Genomic DNA, 11,508 nt, shown 5'->3' on the forward strand with positions numbered 1-11,508 from the left:
ATTTGACGACGTAAAATTTTAGCGCCGCAGTCACGTCATCGCCGGTGTGGAATCATTACGAGGTCTCAAGAGACAATGAAAAATTCGCCAATCGCCGTGTAGTTTTAAAGGCCTGTTAAGATGAATACATTTTGTGCTTATTTATTTGATTCTCAATTCAAACAACAACCTACAACATTACTGTTAATAATATAACCAAGGCAACATCTGTGGTATTACTTTATCTTGGGAAAAGAAAAGAAATAAAAGGTTAACAGTGACGGTCAACAGAAAGCTTACATATCACTTATATAAAGCTTGAACGATCGGGATCGGGATCGTCCGAGCATGATGACCAGAAATCGCTATCGGCTGCAAAAATCCTGATCCGAGCATCCCTGTTTTGTGTATATATATTAAACGCACGTTATTGAACGGCAGTGTTAAAGCGTATAATATAACTCTCCAAGCCTTGTTCCTTGACCCCATGCAACAACCTCGGACAGAAGGCTAATCCGTAGCCTTAAGGAGCTCTAACACCTGCTAATGGCTAAAGCTGAAAGCTCCACAAACTCTTTTGGACTGATGACACTTGCTTCCTGTTTCAAGAACAATTTAAATCTTGCTGACAGACTTATTAAGGTCAGGTGTTTAATCTCTCACCGTGTCGGCTTAAACGCTAATTAGCGAACGGGATTGAACTCTGAGACGGCGGTAGAGGGTAAAGGAAGGAAGGTACGTATGTATGCCTTCTGTAGACAAAAGGAGCGTGGGCTGAAAGATAAGAAAAGAAGCTGTGATGATGTGAAGTGTGTAGTTACAAGTTTTATTCAGTTACTGCACACACATAAGAAGATAGTAAAAGAACCCAAATGGCGTTACAGTGTGACCCAAGCACCATGAAGAGGGAGCGGATTAAAGTCTCAGGCTTTTTATTTATTTATGTGAACAGGTTTAGTTTTCTTTCATTCAGATCAGTTCATCTGTCAGAAGTATACTCTGCATACGATGAATCCTCGTATCACATGCAAGACATGACGCAACGTGACGGTGTAGTGATTTTCACATCGTTTTCTTCAGTAAGTGCTTTAATAGTGGAGCCAGAACCCGTCCCGGGAACGCCGGGCTTGAGACGGGAATACGCCGCACAATTCCCTACGACACTAATCTAAACTCGGGGTCGAATCGGCCGTCTCGTAGTCGAGAAGCGGCAACACCTCAAGCTGTGGCGTTTCATGGACTTAAAATGAAATGAATACAATTTTGCGTAAACAAATGGGGGACATTAGCTTAAATAAACAGTAGACCGGGCTGTAGACAATTGTGTTTTAGGAAATTAGGGCAGTGGTGGCTCAGGGGTTAAAGGCTCTGGGTTAATGATCAGAAGGTCAGGAGTTTAATCCCCAGCACTGCCAAGCTACCACTGTTGGGCCCTTGGTCAAGGCCCTTAACCCTCAACTGCTCAGCTGTATAAACGAGATAAATGTAAGTCGATCTGGATAAGGGCGTCTGCCAAAAATGCCAGAAATAAAATAAGCTTTCCAGCCATACAGTATGCGTTTTAATATTGAAAGATTTATAATGTCTGTTAAACTACTAATTCAAAAAATTTCAAATAAATGTACGCTTGGTGTATGGAATGGATTTAAATTCAAACTCAAATTTATATTAATAGTTTGAGATGTCTCTACTACTTCTTTTTTTTTTTTTTTTTTAACATTTTGTGGGAAATAAATCTGAAAACGGACAGTCGGAAAGAAAAATCATCATTACTGGCATTAAAGACCTTTTTAATTCTTGTATTTTATACCTTTTTCTTTTTAAAAGCTAAAAATCTCCAGCATGTATAATAATAACGACGATATAACATGAACCTGGACGCAGCAGTACCAAAAACGTTGTGTTTTTGTTAAATGACAACAAGTTACAGACATTACATTTTGTTCGAGTAAAGACGATTACGCACACAGGTGGTTGTTTTTTGTTTTTTTTTTTCTTCACGTGTGTTTATGACGGAGTTACAGAGATCCCTCACGTCTCTGGTTCGAAGTGTCACGTTTGGCACCTTATAATGAAGCTCCATCAGCTTAGCGCTCAATCTGCCAGCACTCAGCCTCCTTCCTGATCACATTTACTCACTTTTTCTGCTAATCTGCTCAAGTCTCCTTAATCAGAGTATAAATACCAGCGTTTGGGCAGACGAAGTAGGGCAAACAAGCTGGAGAAAGAACGAGACGTTTTTTTGTATCTGACACTCTGACGGTTTGAGACATGTCGGGCCTACACGGATTCGAGGGGGAGAACTACTACATCCCCATGAGTAACCGCACGGGGCTGGTACGCGACCCGTTCATGTACGAGCAGTACTATTTAGCAGAGCCGTGGCAGTTCAGACTGTTGGCCGTCTACATGTTCTTTCTGATCATCTTCGGTTTCCCCATCAACGCTCTGACACTGTTGGTCACGGCGCAGCACAAGAGACTCCGCCAGCCGCTTAACTACATCCTGGTGAACCTGGCTTTAGCCGGCTTGATCATGGTCCTCTTCGGGTTCACCATCACCATCAGTTCAGCGGTCAACGGCTACTTTTATTTCGGGTACACTGCCTGCGCCGTCGAAGGTTTTATGGCAACTCTGGGAGGTGAGCGCTGATAGAAATCCATCTAGGACCTTTTGCAACACAATTTAAATCCTCGTCCCTGATACATAACCGTAACTCATAACCGTAACTTATCTTCTCCAGGTGAGGTAGCGCTTTGGTCGTTAGTTGTACTGGCTATTGAGAGATATGTTGTGGTCTGTAAGCCAATGGGGAGCTTCAAATTCTCAGCTACCCATGCGATCGGAGGAATCGGTTTCACCTGGTTCATGGCCATGACCTGTGCCGGTCCTCCTCTCGTCGGTTGGTCCAGGTAAGAATCGCAATCCAGACATCGATGTAAAAAATAATACTCGACTTTACTTCGTGTCGAACCGCATCGCACCACCTCGTCTTTGATCATTTTCCTGTAACAGCAGGCCCCAGTGTGTTTTATTCCTTTTACACTACAGCAATCCACCAACAATTAAAAAATGTTTTATTAATAAAAGAAGTGCGCATTACGGTGGCTTAGTGGTTAGCACGTTCGTCTCACACCCCCAGGGTCGTGGGTTCGATTCCCACCGTGGTCCGGTGTGTGCGGAGTTTGTATGTTCTCCCCGTGCTGCGGGGGTTTCCTCCGGGTACTCCGGTTTCCTCCCCCAGTCCAAAGGTAGGCTGATTGGCGTGTCCAAAGTGTCCGTAGTGTATGAATGGGTGTGTGAGTGTGTGTGTGTGTGTGATTGTGTGCCCTGCGATGAATTGGCACCCTGTCCAGGGTGTACCCCGCCTTGTGCCCCATGCTCCCTGAGATAGGCTCCAGGTTTCCCCGTGACCCTGAAAAGGATAAATCACTACAGAAGATGGACGGATGGATGGATGGATGGAGAAGTGCGCTTTACTCTTTATCCATTTATAGTTGCAGGTAAAGTTGAGGAGCGTCCACGAGCACTCACTGGGGGGTGGATTATATTCCTCTTGTACCACGGCAGTTTGCCAATGATGAAAACTTTTTCGTTTATTAGCGAATGTTGTACTTTTATCTGTTTATAGTTGCATTTACTGTTGTGGAACTTACATTATAGCAGCTGTAAACACCAGCCTCTCCTTTTGACAAAAAAAAAAAAACGCAGCTTGTTACGAATGTTGCTGAGAAACCGCAAACAAAGCGTAAACGCCGCTGTCCTGAAGCTTTACCTTCTCCGACACTGGAGACTCCTTCCGTAAACGTTAAAGAAACATCTCGTTGCAGAAAACGTCACAGTGTCAGTGATTACACACTTTGTCCTCGTGTAAGAACGTTATACGATATCGTTATCTCGACGATATTTAAATGCACGCTTCTGTCTCGCTCAATAATCAGGTACATTCCTGAAGGCCTGCAGTGTTCTTGTGGACCAGACTACTACACACTCAACCCCAAGTACAACAACGAGTCCTACGTTATCTACATGTTCGTCGTTCACTTCATTCTCCCCGTCACCGTCATCTTCTTTACCTACGGGCGGCTAGTGTGCACCGTCAAAGCGGTAAGAGGCCCCGGGCTTAAGAGATGCTACAGAGGAGTATAGATACTATAGCATATGCTTAATAATAATAATAATAATAATAATAATAATAATTAACTGTAATTATGTCCTGATTCATATTCTTATGGTATTTCCTGTCCAGGCTGCAGCCGCTCAGCAGGAGTCGGCCTCCACTCAGAAGGCTGAGAAGGAAGTGACGCGTATGGTCATCCTGATGGTGGTGGGCTTCCTGGTGGCGTGGGTTCCTTACGCCAGCGTCGCAGCCTGGATCTTCTTCAACAAAGGAGCTGCCTTCAGTGCACAGTTCATGGCCATTCCTGCCTTCTTCTCCAAGAGCTCGGCTATCTTCAACCCCATCATTTATGTGCTGCTCAACAAACAGGTCCGTATTCTAGCACAGGAGTAATAATAATAATAATAATAATAATAATAATACATGTTGCATGAAGGTTCCCATAAAATTAATTCCGCAATGAAGGACAATTGTGATATCAACATTTAAGAGCACACTATTACATAATTCTTAGCTAAGTTATATGCATTTGATTAAAGATTTTTCGGATTGAGAGTATTTAGTTAACACGTAGATAAAATCCAGGTAATACACGTGTTCACGTACGTTACTAACATTACTTACATTGACGAGCACCCGAACTTTTTATCCGTTTATAGTTGTGTCGTGGAACGTCTTTGAAACAAGTTAGCTCCTGTTCTCACTTTTGTTCCTGCCGCTATAGCAGCGTTCTCTCAGCTGTTATCTTCATTAATGCTCGGTGTAAATCACCGGTAATCCTCAGAGTCCAGCACGGCCGACGGCGAACGATGCAGCACGTCTCATCTCTGTCCACACTTTCTACACACTACGCTCTAATCACGTGAAAAACAGATCGGACTAAAACTTTTATTTCTTTCTTTTTTTAATAAGACTCCTGTCTAACTACTTTATCCGTTCAAATATATACACTACATGGTCTGAGCATCACCCACACGTGCTTCTTCTCACACACTTCAGTTCTGATCACTTCCTGGAAGTCTGTCTGTCTGTCTGTCTGTCTATCTGTCTGTCTATCTTTTTCTGTCTTTACATCTTTCTGTCTGTCTTTCTTTGTTTCTTTCTTTCCTTTTCTGTCTTTCTGTCTCTTTCTTTGTTCCTTTCTTTTTCTGTCTGTCTGTCTCTGTCTTCTTTCTTCCTTTCTTTGTTTGTTTTCTTTCTTTCTAGCTAACAGTCAGTCTAGCTCTTTCTTTCTTTCTTTGTCTGTGTCTTTACTTCTCTCTGTCTTTCTATCTTTCTTTCTTTCTTTTTTTTTTAGCTATCAGTCAGTCTATCTCTGTCATTCTTTCTTTCTTTTTATGTCTTCACTTCTTTCTCTGTCCGTCTGTTGGTCTTTGTTTCTTCCTTTCTTTGTTTGTTTTCTTTCTTTCTAGCTAACAGTCAGTCTAGCTCTTTCTTTCTTTCTTTGTCTGTGTCTTTACTTCTGTCTGTCTGTTTTCTTTCTTTCTTTTTAGCTATCAGTCAGTCTATCTCTGTCATTCTTTCTTTCTTTTTATGTCTTCACTTCTTTCTCTGTCCGTCTGTCGGTCTTTGTTTCTTTCTTTCTTTTTCTGTCTGTCTTTCTTCCTTTCTTGGTTTGCTTTCTTTCTTTCTAGCTAACAGTCAATCTGTCTCTTTCTCTCCTTCATTTGTCTGCGTCTTTACTTCTCTGTCTGTCTATCTTTGTGTTTCTTTCTTTATTTTTCCGTCTGTCTTCTTTCTTCCCTCCGTTGTCTGTTTTCTTTCTTTCTTTTTAGCTGTCAATCTATCTCTGTCTGTCTGTACACTCATCGTCCACTTTAACAGGAACACCTGTACACCTGCACATGCCGTTATCTAATCAGCCAATCATGTTACAGCAGCACTATGCATGAAATCATGCAGATACAGGGTCAAGAGCTTCAGTTAAATTCACATCAAACAGCAGAAATGTACCAGATGGGCCGGTTTGAGTATTTCAGAGACGTCTGATCTCCTGGGATTTTCACACACGACTTATCGACGCCTGGTGGGCCGGACTGGTTCGAGCTGCCAGGACGGATATATTAACTCAAACAATCACTCTTTACAACAGAAAAGCATCTCGACACGCACAACACATCGAACATCCAGGTGGATGATCTGCAACAGCAGAAGACCACATCAGGTTCCACTCCTGGCGGTCCAGAGCAAGAATCTGAGGCGGTCATGGGCACAGACTCACTCAAACTGGACAGCTGGAGATCACCTGATCTTTTAGCCAGTGTCTTCAAGTGTCCAGGTGTATGAGTTGGTGTTCTGTGCATGCTGAGATTCTTTTCTGCTCACCACAGTTGCAAAGAGTGATCATTTGAGATCCTGTGTTCTTCCCGTCAGCTCAGACCAGTCTGGTCGTTCTCCTCTGCTCTCTGAAGTGAACGTGTCCCGTCTGCCGTCGCTGAAGCCGGTTCTCACCGCTGACCGTTTCTCATTTTTCCTTGTAGTTCCGTAACTGCATGCTCACGACCCTGTTCTGCGGCAAGAACCCACTGGGGGATGAGGAGAGCTCATCGGTGTCCACCAGCAAGACAGAGGTGTCCAGCGTGTCCCCGGCGTAGACGCTCCTCTCGTCCTGGACGCGAGCTCGGTCGTCTCGAACGCTCGCTTGTGTTTGGCGAGGTCATCTCCGAAAAACACACATTCCTCATGATGTTTCCTCGGCTGTTTGGTGACACTTTTTTTTTTGCCGTTCAGGTCTTTGTCTTTACTTCCTGTGTATATATTTTTATATCTACAAGGCATAAAAAAAAAAGACGACAACAACAAAACAAAAAAATAAAAAAGATGGTGTGAATGTAATAAATACTGCATTTTGAAAAACCACACCGCGCTGCCCTGTGCATGATTTCACGTTCCCGAGCGAAAGTTCTTGAGCAAAGTCGACCACGTGTCGAGCGTTACTGCTGCGGTTTCAGAATAAAAAACCTGAATTTAATAAACATTATAATACGACGAGGCTGCGATCGCCTGACAGCGAGGGATTCATACTTTCAAGGGTAATTGAGTTATACACTTTTTTCTTTTTTTTTTCATTTTCCATGGCTTTTCCTTTCTTTTCTTTCCTTTTTTTTTTGATGTTACAGCTTGTTGAGCTTGACGTATGACGTTTCATCAATAGGACATTTCGGAGTGCGATTGTTCCTCTCTTTCGTGATGGACGGGTGAATTATTTGTTCAATGTCAAAGCCAAACGGGCGCGGTCCTGCAACTCTGCACCTCCACCTCGTCGCACTCTGTGAAAATAGATGGCCGCTTTGGACTTCTGGTCATTTGTGGTCAGTTTACTGTGATGATCGAAACCCCAGTGTGTGTTGATACTCATGACTCTATACAGGATTCAGGAAGTTAACTCTGTAAATGCGTACAGGTACATACCGCTTTAATCCGGCGTCTCTGGCGTCACACTCGTGGCTAGGAAGTTTTCCATGCGAAGGATCCGATCTTATCCGATCAAGGCCTTATTCGCAGCCTCCCTTTCCACCAGGAACATGTTTACGATCTTGTAAGCTCGTTATCATAAATGAGATTAGCTCCTGATGGATAAGAGAGATTACGACTAAGAGGCTGAAATGGGATTTAAGTAGGAGTTAGTGATGAAGCGGAGTCATCGTCACCGCCACCATCCCGAAGCTGCTTTCTCCCATAACAGCAAGTGTTCTTTCCTTCTTTCTTTCCTTCTGTCTTTCTTTCATTCTTTCTGTCTTTCTGTCTGTCTCTTTTTTTCTTTCTTTCTTTCTGTATGTCTTTATTTCCATCTGTCTCTATTTCTCTTTATTTATTTATTTTCACCTCTACTTTTTCTTTGTCTTTCTTTCTTTCTGTCTCTTTTTTCTTTCTTTCTTTCTTTGTCTCTTTTTTCTTTCTTTCTGTCTCTTTTTTCTTTCCTGCTTTCTGTCTCTTTTTTCTTTCTTTCTGTCTGTCTTTCTTTCATTGTTTGTCTTTCTGTCTGTCTTTCTTTCTTTCTTTCAATTTTTCTGTCTGTCTTTCTTTCTGTCTATCTTTCTTTCATTGTTTCTGTCTCTTTCTTTCTGTCTATCTTTCTTTCATTGTTTCTGTCTCTTTCTTTCTGTCTATCTTTCTTTCATTGTTTCTGTCTTTCTTTCTGTCTTTCTTTCATTGTTTGTCTTTCTTTCTGTCTTTCATTGTTTCTGTCTTTCTTTCTTTGTCTTTCTTTCATTGTTTCTCTCTTTCTGTCTGTCTGTCTTTCTTTCTGTCTTTCTTTCATTGTTTCTGTCTTTCTTTCTGTCTGTCTTTCTTTCATTGTTTCTGTCTCTCTTTCTGTCTGTCTGTCTTTCTTTCTGTCTTTCTTTCATTGTTTGTCTTTCTTTCTGTCTGTCTTTCTTTCATTGTTTCTGTCTTTCTTTCTGTCTGTCTGTCCGTCTTTCTTTCATTGTTCCTGTCTGTATGTCTTTATTTCCATTTGTCTCTATTTCTCTTTATTTATTTATTTTCACCTACTTTTCTTTCTTTCTTGATTTCTTTTTCTGTCTGCTGTTCTGTCTTTTCTTTCTTTCTTTCTTTCTGTCTCTCTGTTCCTTTCTTTCTTTAAAGGAAGTCGTATTCGAACACTTCTGCTCAGACTAACAGCAGTGATTAAACGTGTAGCACATTTCAGGCAGGTCTGTTTCTATTTTCTACCTTCTACACCCAGTGGAATTCGTATTCAAAAAACAAAGAAAAAAACCCAAAAACCCACATGCCAAGATGACTTTAACACCTCTCCAGTTTAGTTATATTCCGTTGCCTGGAGAGAACGCACCAGAAGAGGGAGTCGTGAAGCCACGTCACGTTGGGCTGAATTCAGTCCGGCGTCTTACTGCTTCAGTTTATTTAGTGCTCGGTATACAGCTGTCTATATGTCCACGTATTTCTCTTTATTCTAGTTTTATTCCTAAAAAATAATTCATAAATATATCTCTAATAATATCTTGATCACACTGAGTGTTCACAGCAGAGCGAAAAGGCACGGGAGGTTTTATTAGAACTCATAATCCGCAGGATTCTGCTAAACCTGTGGAGTTAACTTCAGCTTAACTGCACTTGTATAAAAAAAAATAAAAAATCCCGTTCGATTGGGAAATTGAATAGAATACTATAAAACCGTACTCTGATCAGCGAATTACGGTCACAGGTTCTAGAAACCGGAGCTTCTCATGAAACCAGCACAGCGACGCCGTTTAGTCGTGAACGACTTGAACGAGTCCTCGTTTATCAGTCGTTTAGCGAAGTTCGCGTGAATGTTTTTGTGGATGCTAAACTAAAAATTCCTGCCAGATTTACGAAATGCCGCCTGAATTTCTTCGTACGTGCGTAACGTGTGTACGTCAAACAGATTTACGGCACGTGTAAAGCACTTTGACGGCACGCTGACGTTTAGCCACGCCCACAAAACTCCAGTAAAGGCTCACAGAGAGATCAAAATGACGACTAAACCGTGTCAGCGTGATGTGCAGTAGATCTCCCACTAACGCAGCTCAGCTACTGCGGCGCGTCAGCTACCGTAGACGCAGACTAAGGCTAACTCTTCGTCCTTCTCCAGGGTGCCATTAATATGGAGACGGTGCGTTTCATTAAAAAATAAAAATAAAGGTTCATTAAAACGGTGTATAATTGTAATAAGTGAATTAAACTTGAGAGTGTAATCTGTTTATTAAATCGTAGTCACTCATCGACGAGTACACGATTTGAAGCACTCGTGGTTCACATTAGTGAGTCTTTAATACTTCACTTTACACAATCTCAAGCGTGAGCTATTGCCAGAGCCATATCTCCCTACTGTTCTCGCCGGGTGTCCCACTGATGCTAAGCAGGGTTGAGCCTGGACAGTACCTGGATGGGAGACCTCCTGGGGAAAACTGAGGTTGCTGCTGGAAGTGGTATTAGTGAGGCCAGCAGGGGGCGCTCACCCTGTGGTCTGTGTGGGGTGTAATGCACCAGTATAATGACAGGGACACTATACTGTAAGAACAGCACTGTCTTTCAGATGAGATGTTAAACTGAGGTCCTGACTCTCTGTGGTCATTAAAAATCGTAAAAGAGTAGGGGTATAACCCCGGTGTCCTGCCCAAACTCCCCTATTGGCCCTTCTCTATCCTGGCCCTCTAATAATCCCCATCTCTGAACTGGCTACATCACTCTCTCCTCTCCACTAATATCTGGTGTGTGGTGGGAGTTCTGGAGCACTATGGCTGCCGTCACATCATCCAGGTGGATGCCGCACACTAGTGGTGGTTGAGGAGCTCGCCCCTCCGCCCCATACTATATGAAGCACTTTGAGTGTCTAGAAAAGCGCTTTATAAATGTAAATGTAGAATTCAAACATTTTCATTCATCCAAACAAACTGGATTTGCACATTGATCCCGTATCACGTTTCTTTTATCAATGCTCATGCGAATGATCTACGCACTATTTTGTTCGTATCCAACAGTGTTATTGCGCATTGCATGGTAAGCGTAATACTTAATAAGTCCAATTTCTCATCCTTTTTGTAAGATCTAGTGTGATTTGAATAAATATCCAACATTAAATAAGCAATAAACCTCCATATTTGCATATTTCCCAAATTAACAATTGAAACATTTCAGATTTCTAGGCTCCTTTCCGTTCTTTGGCTTCACAAAACATTCGATATGAATGTTTTTTGTCCCCAACTAGATTTTCTCCAACATCGTATTTCTCGTGTGAAACACTTGCGTACGATTCATGAATTCGTTCTTATCTCGTTTGATAAGACGTGCGTTATTGGGGGATTTTATGTACGATACTATTCCAATAAAAATGATTTCCGTGTTTTTGTATTTTTGTTCTTTCAGTATGGAACAGAGGCGCGAGCGACAGGAAAGGCGGTGGAGTGGATGTATTTCTTGCGGGTGTGGTTAATAGGAAGTAGCCGGTGTGTTTGTGAAGACGCTCCGCCGTGGCCTTTAGGCCTCATGTTTATTCATGCTGGCTTCTCCTGGGGTCCGCGGGGACGGCCGAATACACGGCGTAATGAAAACGGCCTACAGGAGCGCACGCCGTCATCCGCCCCAACTTTAATTACGTTTGGCTTCTGCTAATACGTTCTCTCCAAACGTTATCGTCCGATTCGTTTACTTAAGCGGTTTGGAATTCATTTACTAAACTGTACGACGGTACAAAGTGGCGAATGTTTTGAAACGAACGATAACGACGTCGTCAGTAAGCATCGATGATATTCTCGAAATACGACCGAAAGCTACAGAAACGCATAGGGTTTATGTCATAGTTCTCTTCTGCTTGTGTGGAATAAACCGGTCTTCATTAATAAGGGCAGATAATACAATTCATGCTGCTGATGAGGTTTGTTTAAGCAGTGTGTGGTGCTGAAGGGGGGTTGAGTCTTTCTTCCTGC

General features: G+C 42.4%; 1 protein-coding gene across 1 annotated transcript; it reads left to right on the plus strand.

Annotated features, from left to right (window-relative positions):
- Positions 1 to 571: 571 nt before the first annotated feature.
- On the plus strand, positions 572 to 9,431 carry LOC128621872 (green-sensitive opsin-3). The gene is made up of 5 exons (XM_053647893.1): positions 572 to 2,620; positions 2,723 to 2,891; positions 3,921 to 4,086; positions 4,229 to 4,468; positions 6,580 to 9,431. Exons 1-5 carry the CDS (start codon positions 2,251 to 2,253, stop codon positions 6,691 to 6,693), a joined length of 1,059 nt encoding a protein of 352 aa, XP_053503868.1. The 5' UTR covers positions 572 to 2,250; the 3' UTR covers positions 6,694 to 9,431.
- The last annotated feature ends 2,077 nt before the right edge of the window (positions 9,432 to 11,508 follow it).

The sequence above is a fragment of the Ictalurus furcatus genome, chromosome 17, assembly GCF_023375685.1.
Source record: "Ictalurus furcatus strain D&B chromosome 17, Billie_1.0, whole genome shotgun sequence".
NCBI lineage: Eukaryota > Metazoa > Chordata > Actinopteri > Siluriformes > Ictaluridae > Ictalurus > Ictalurus furcatus.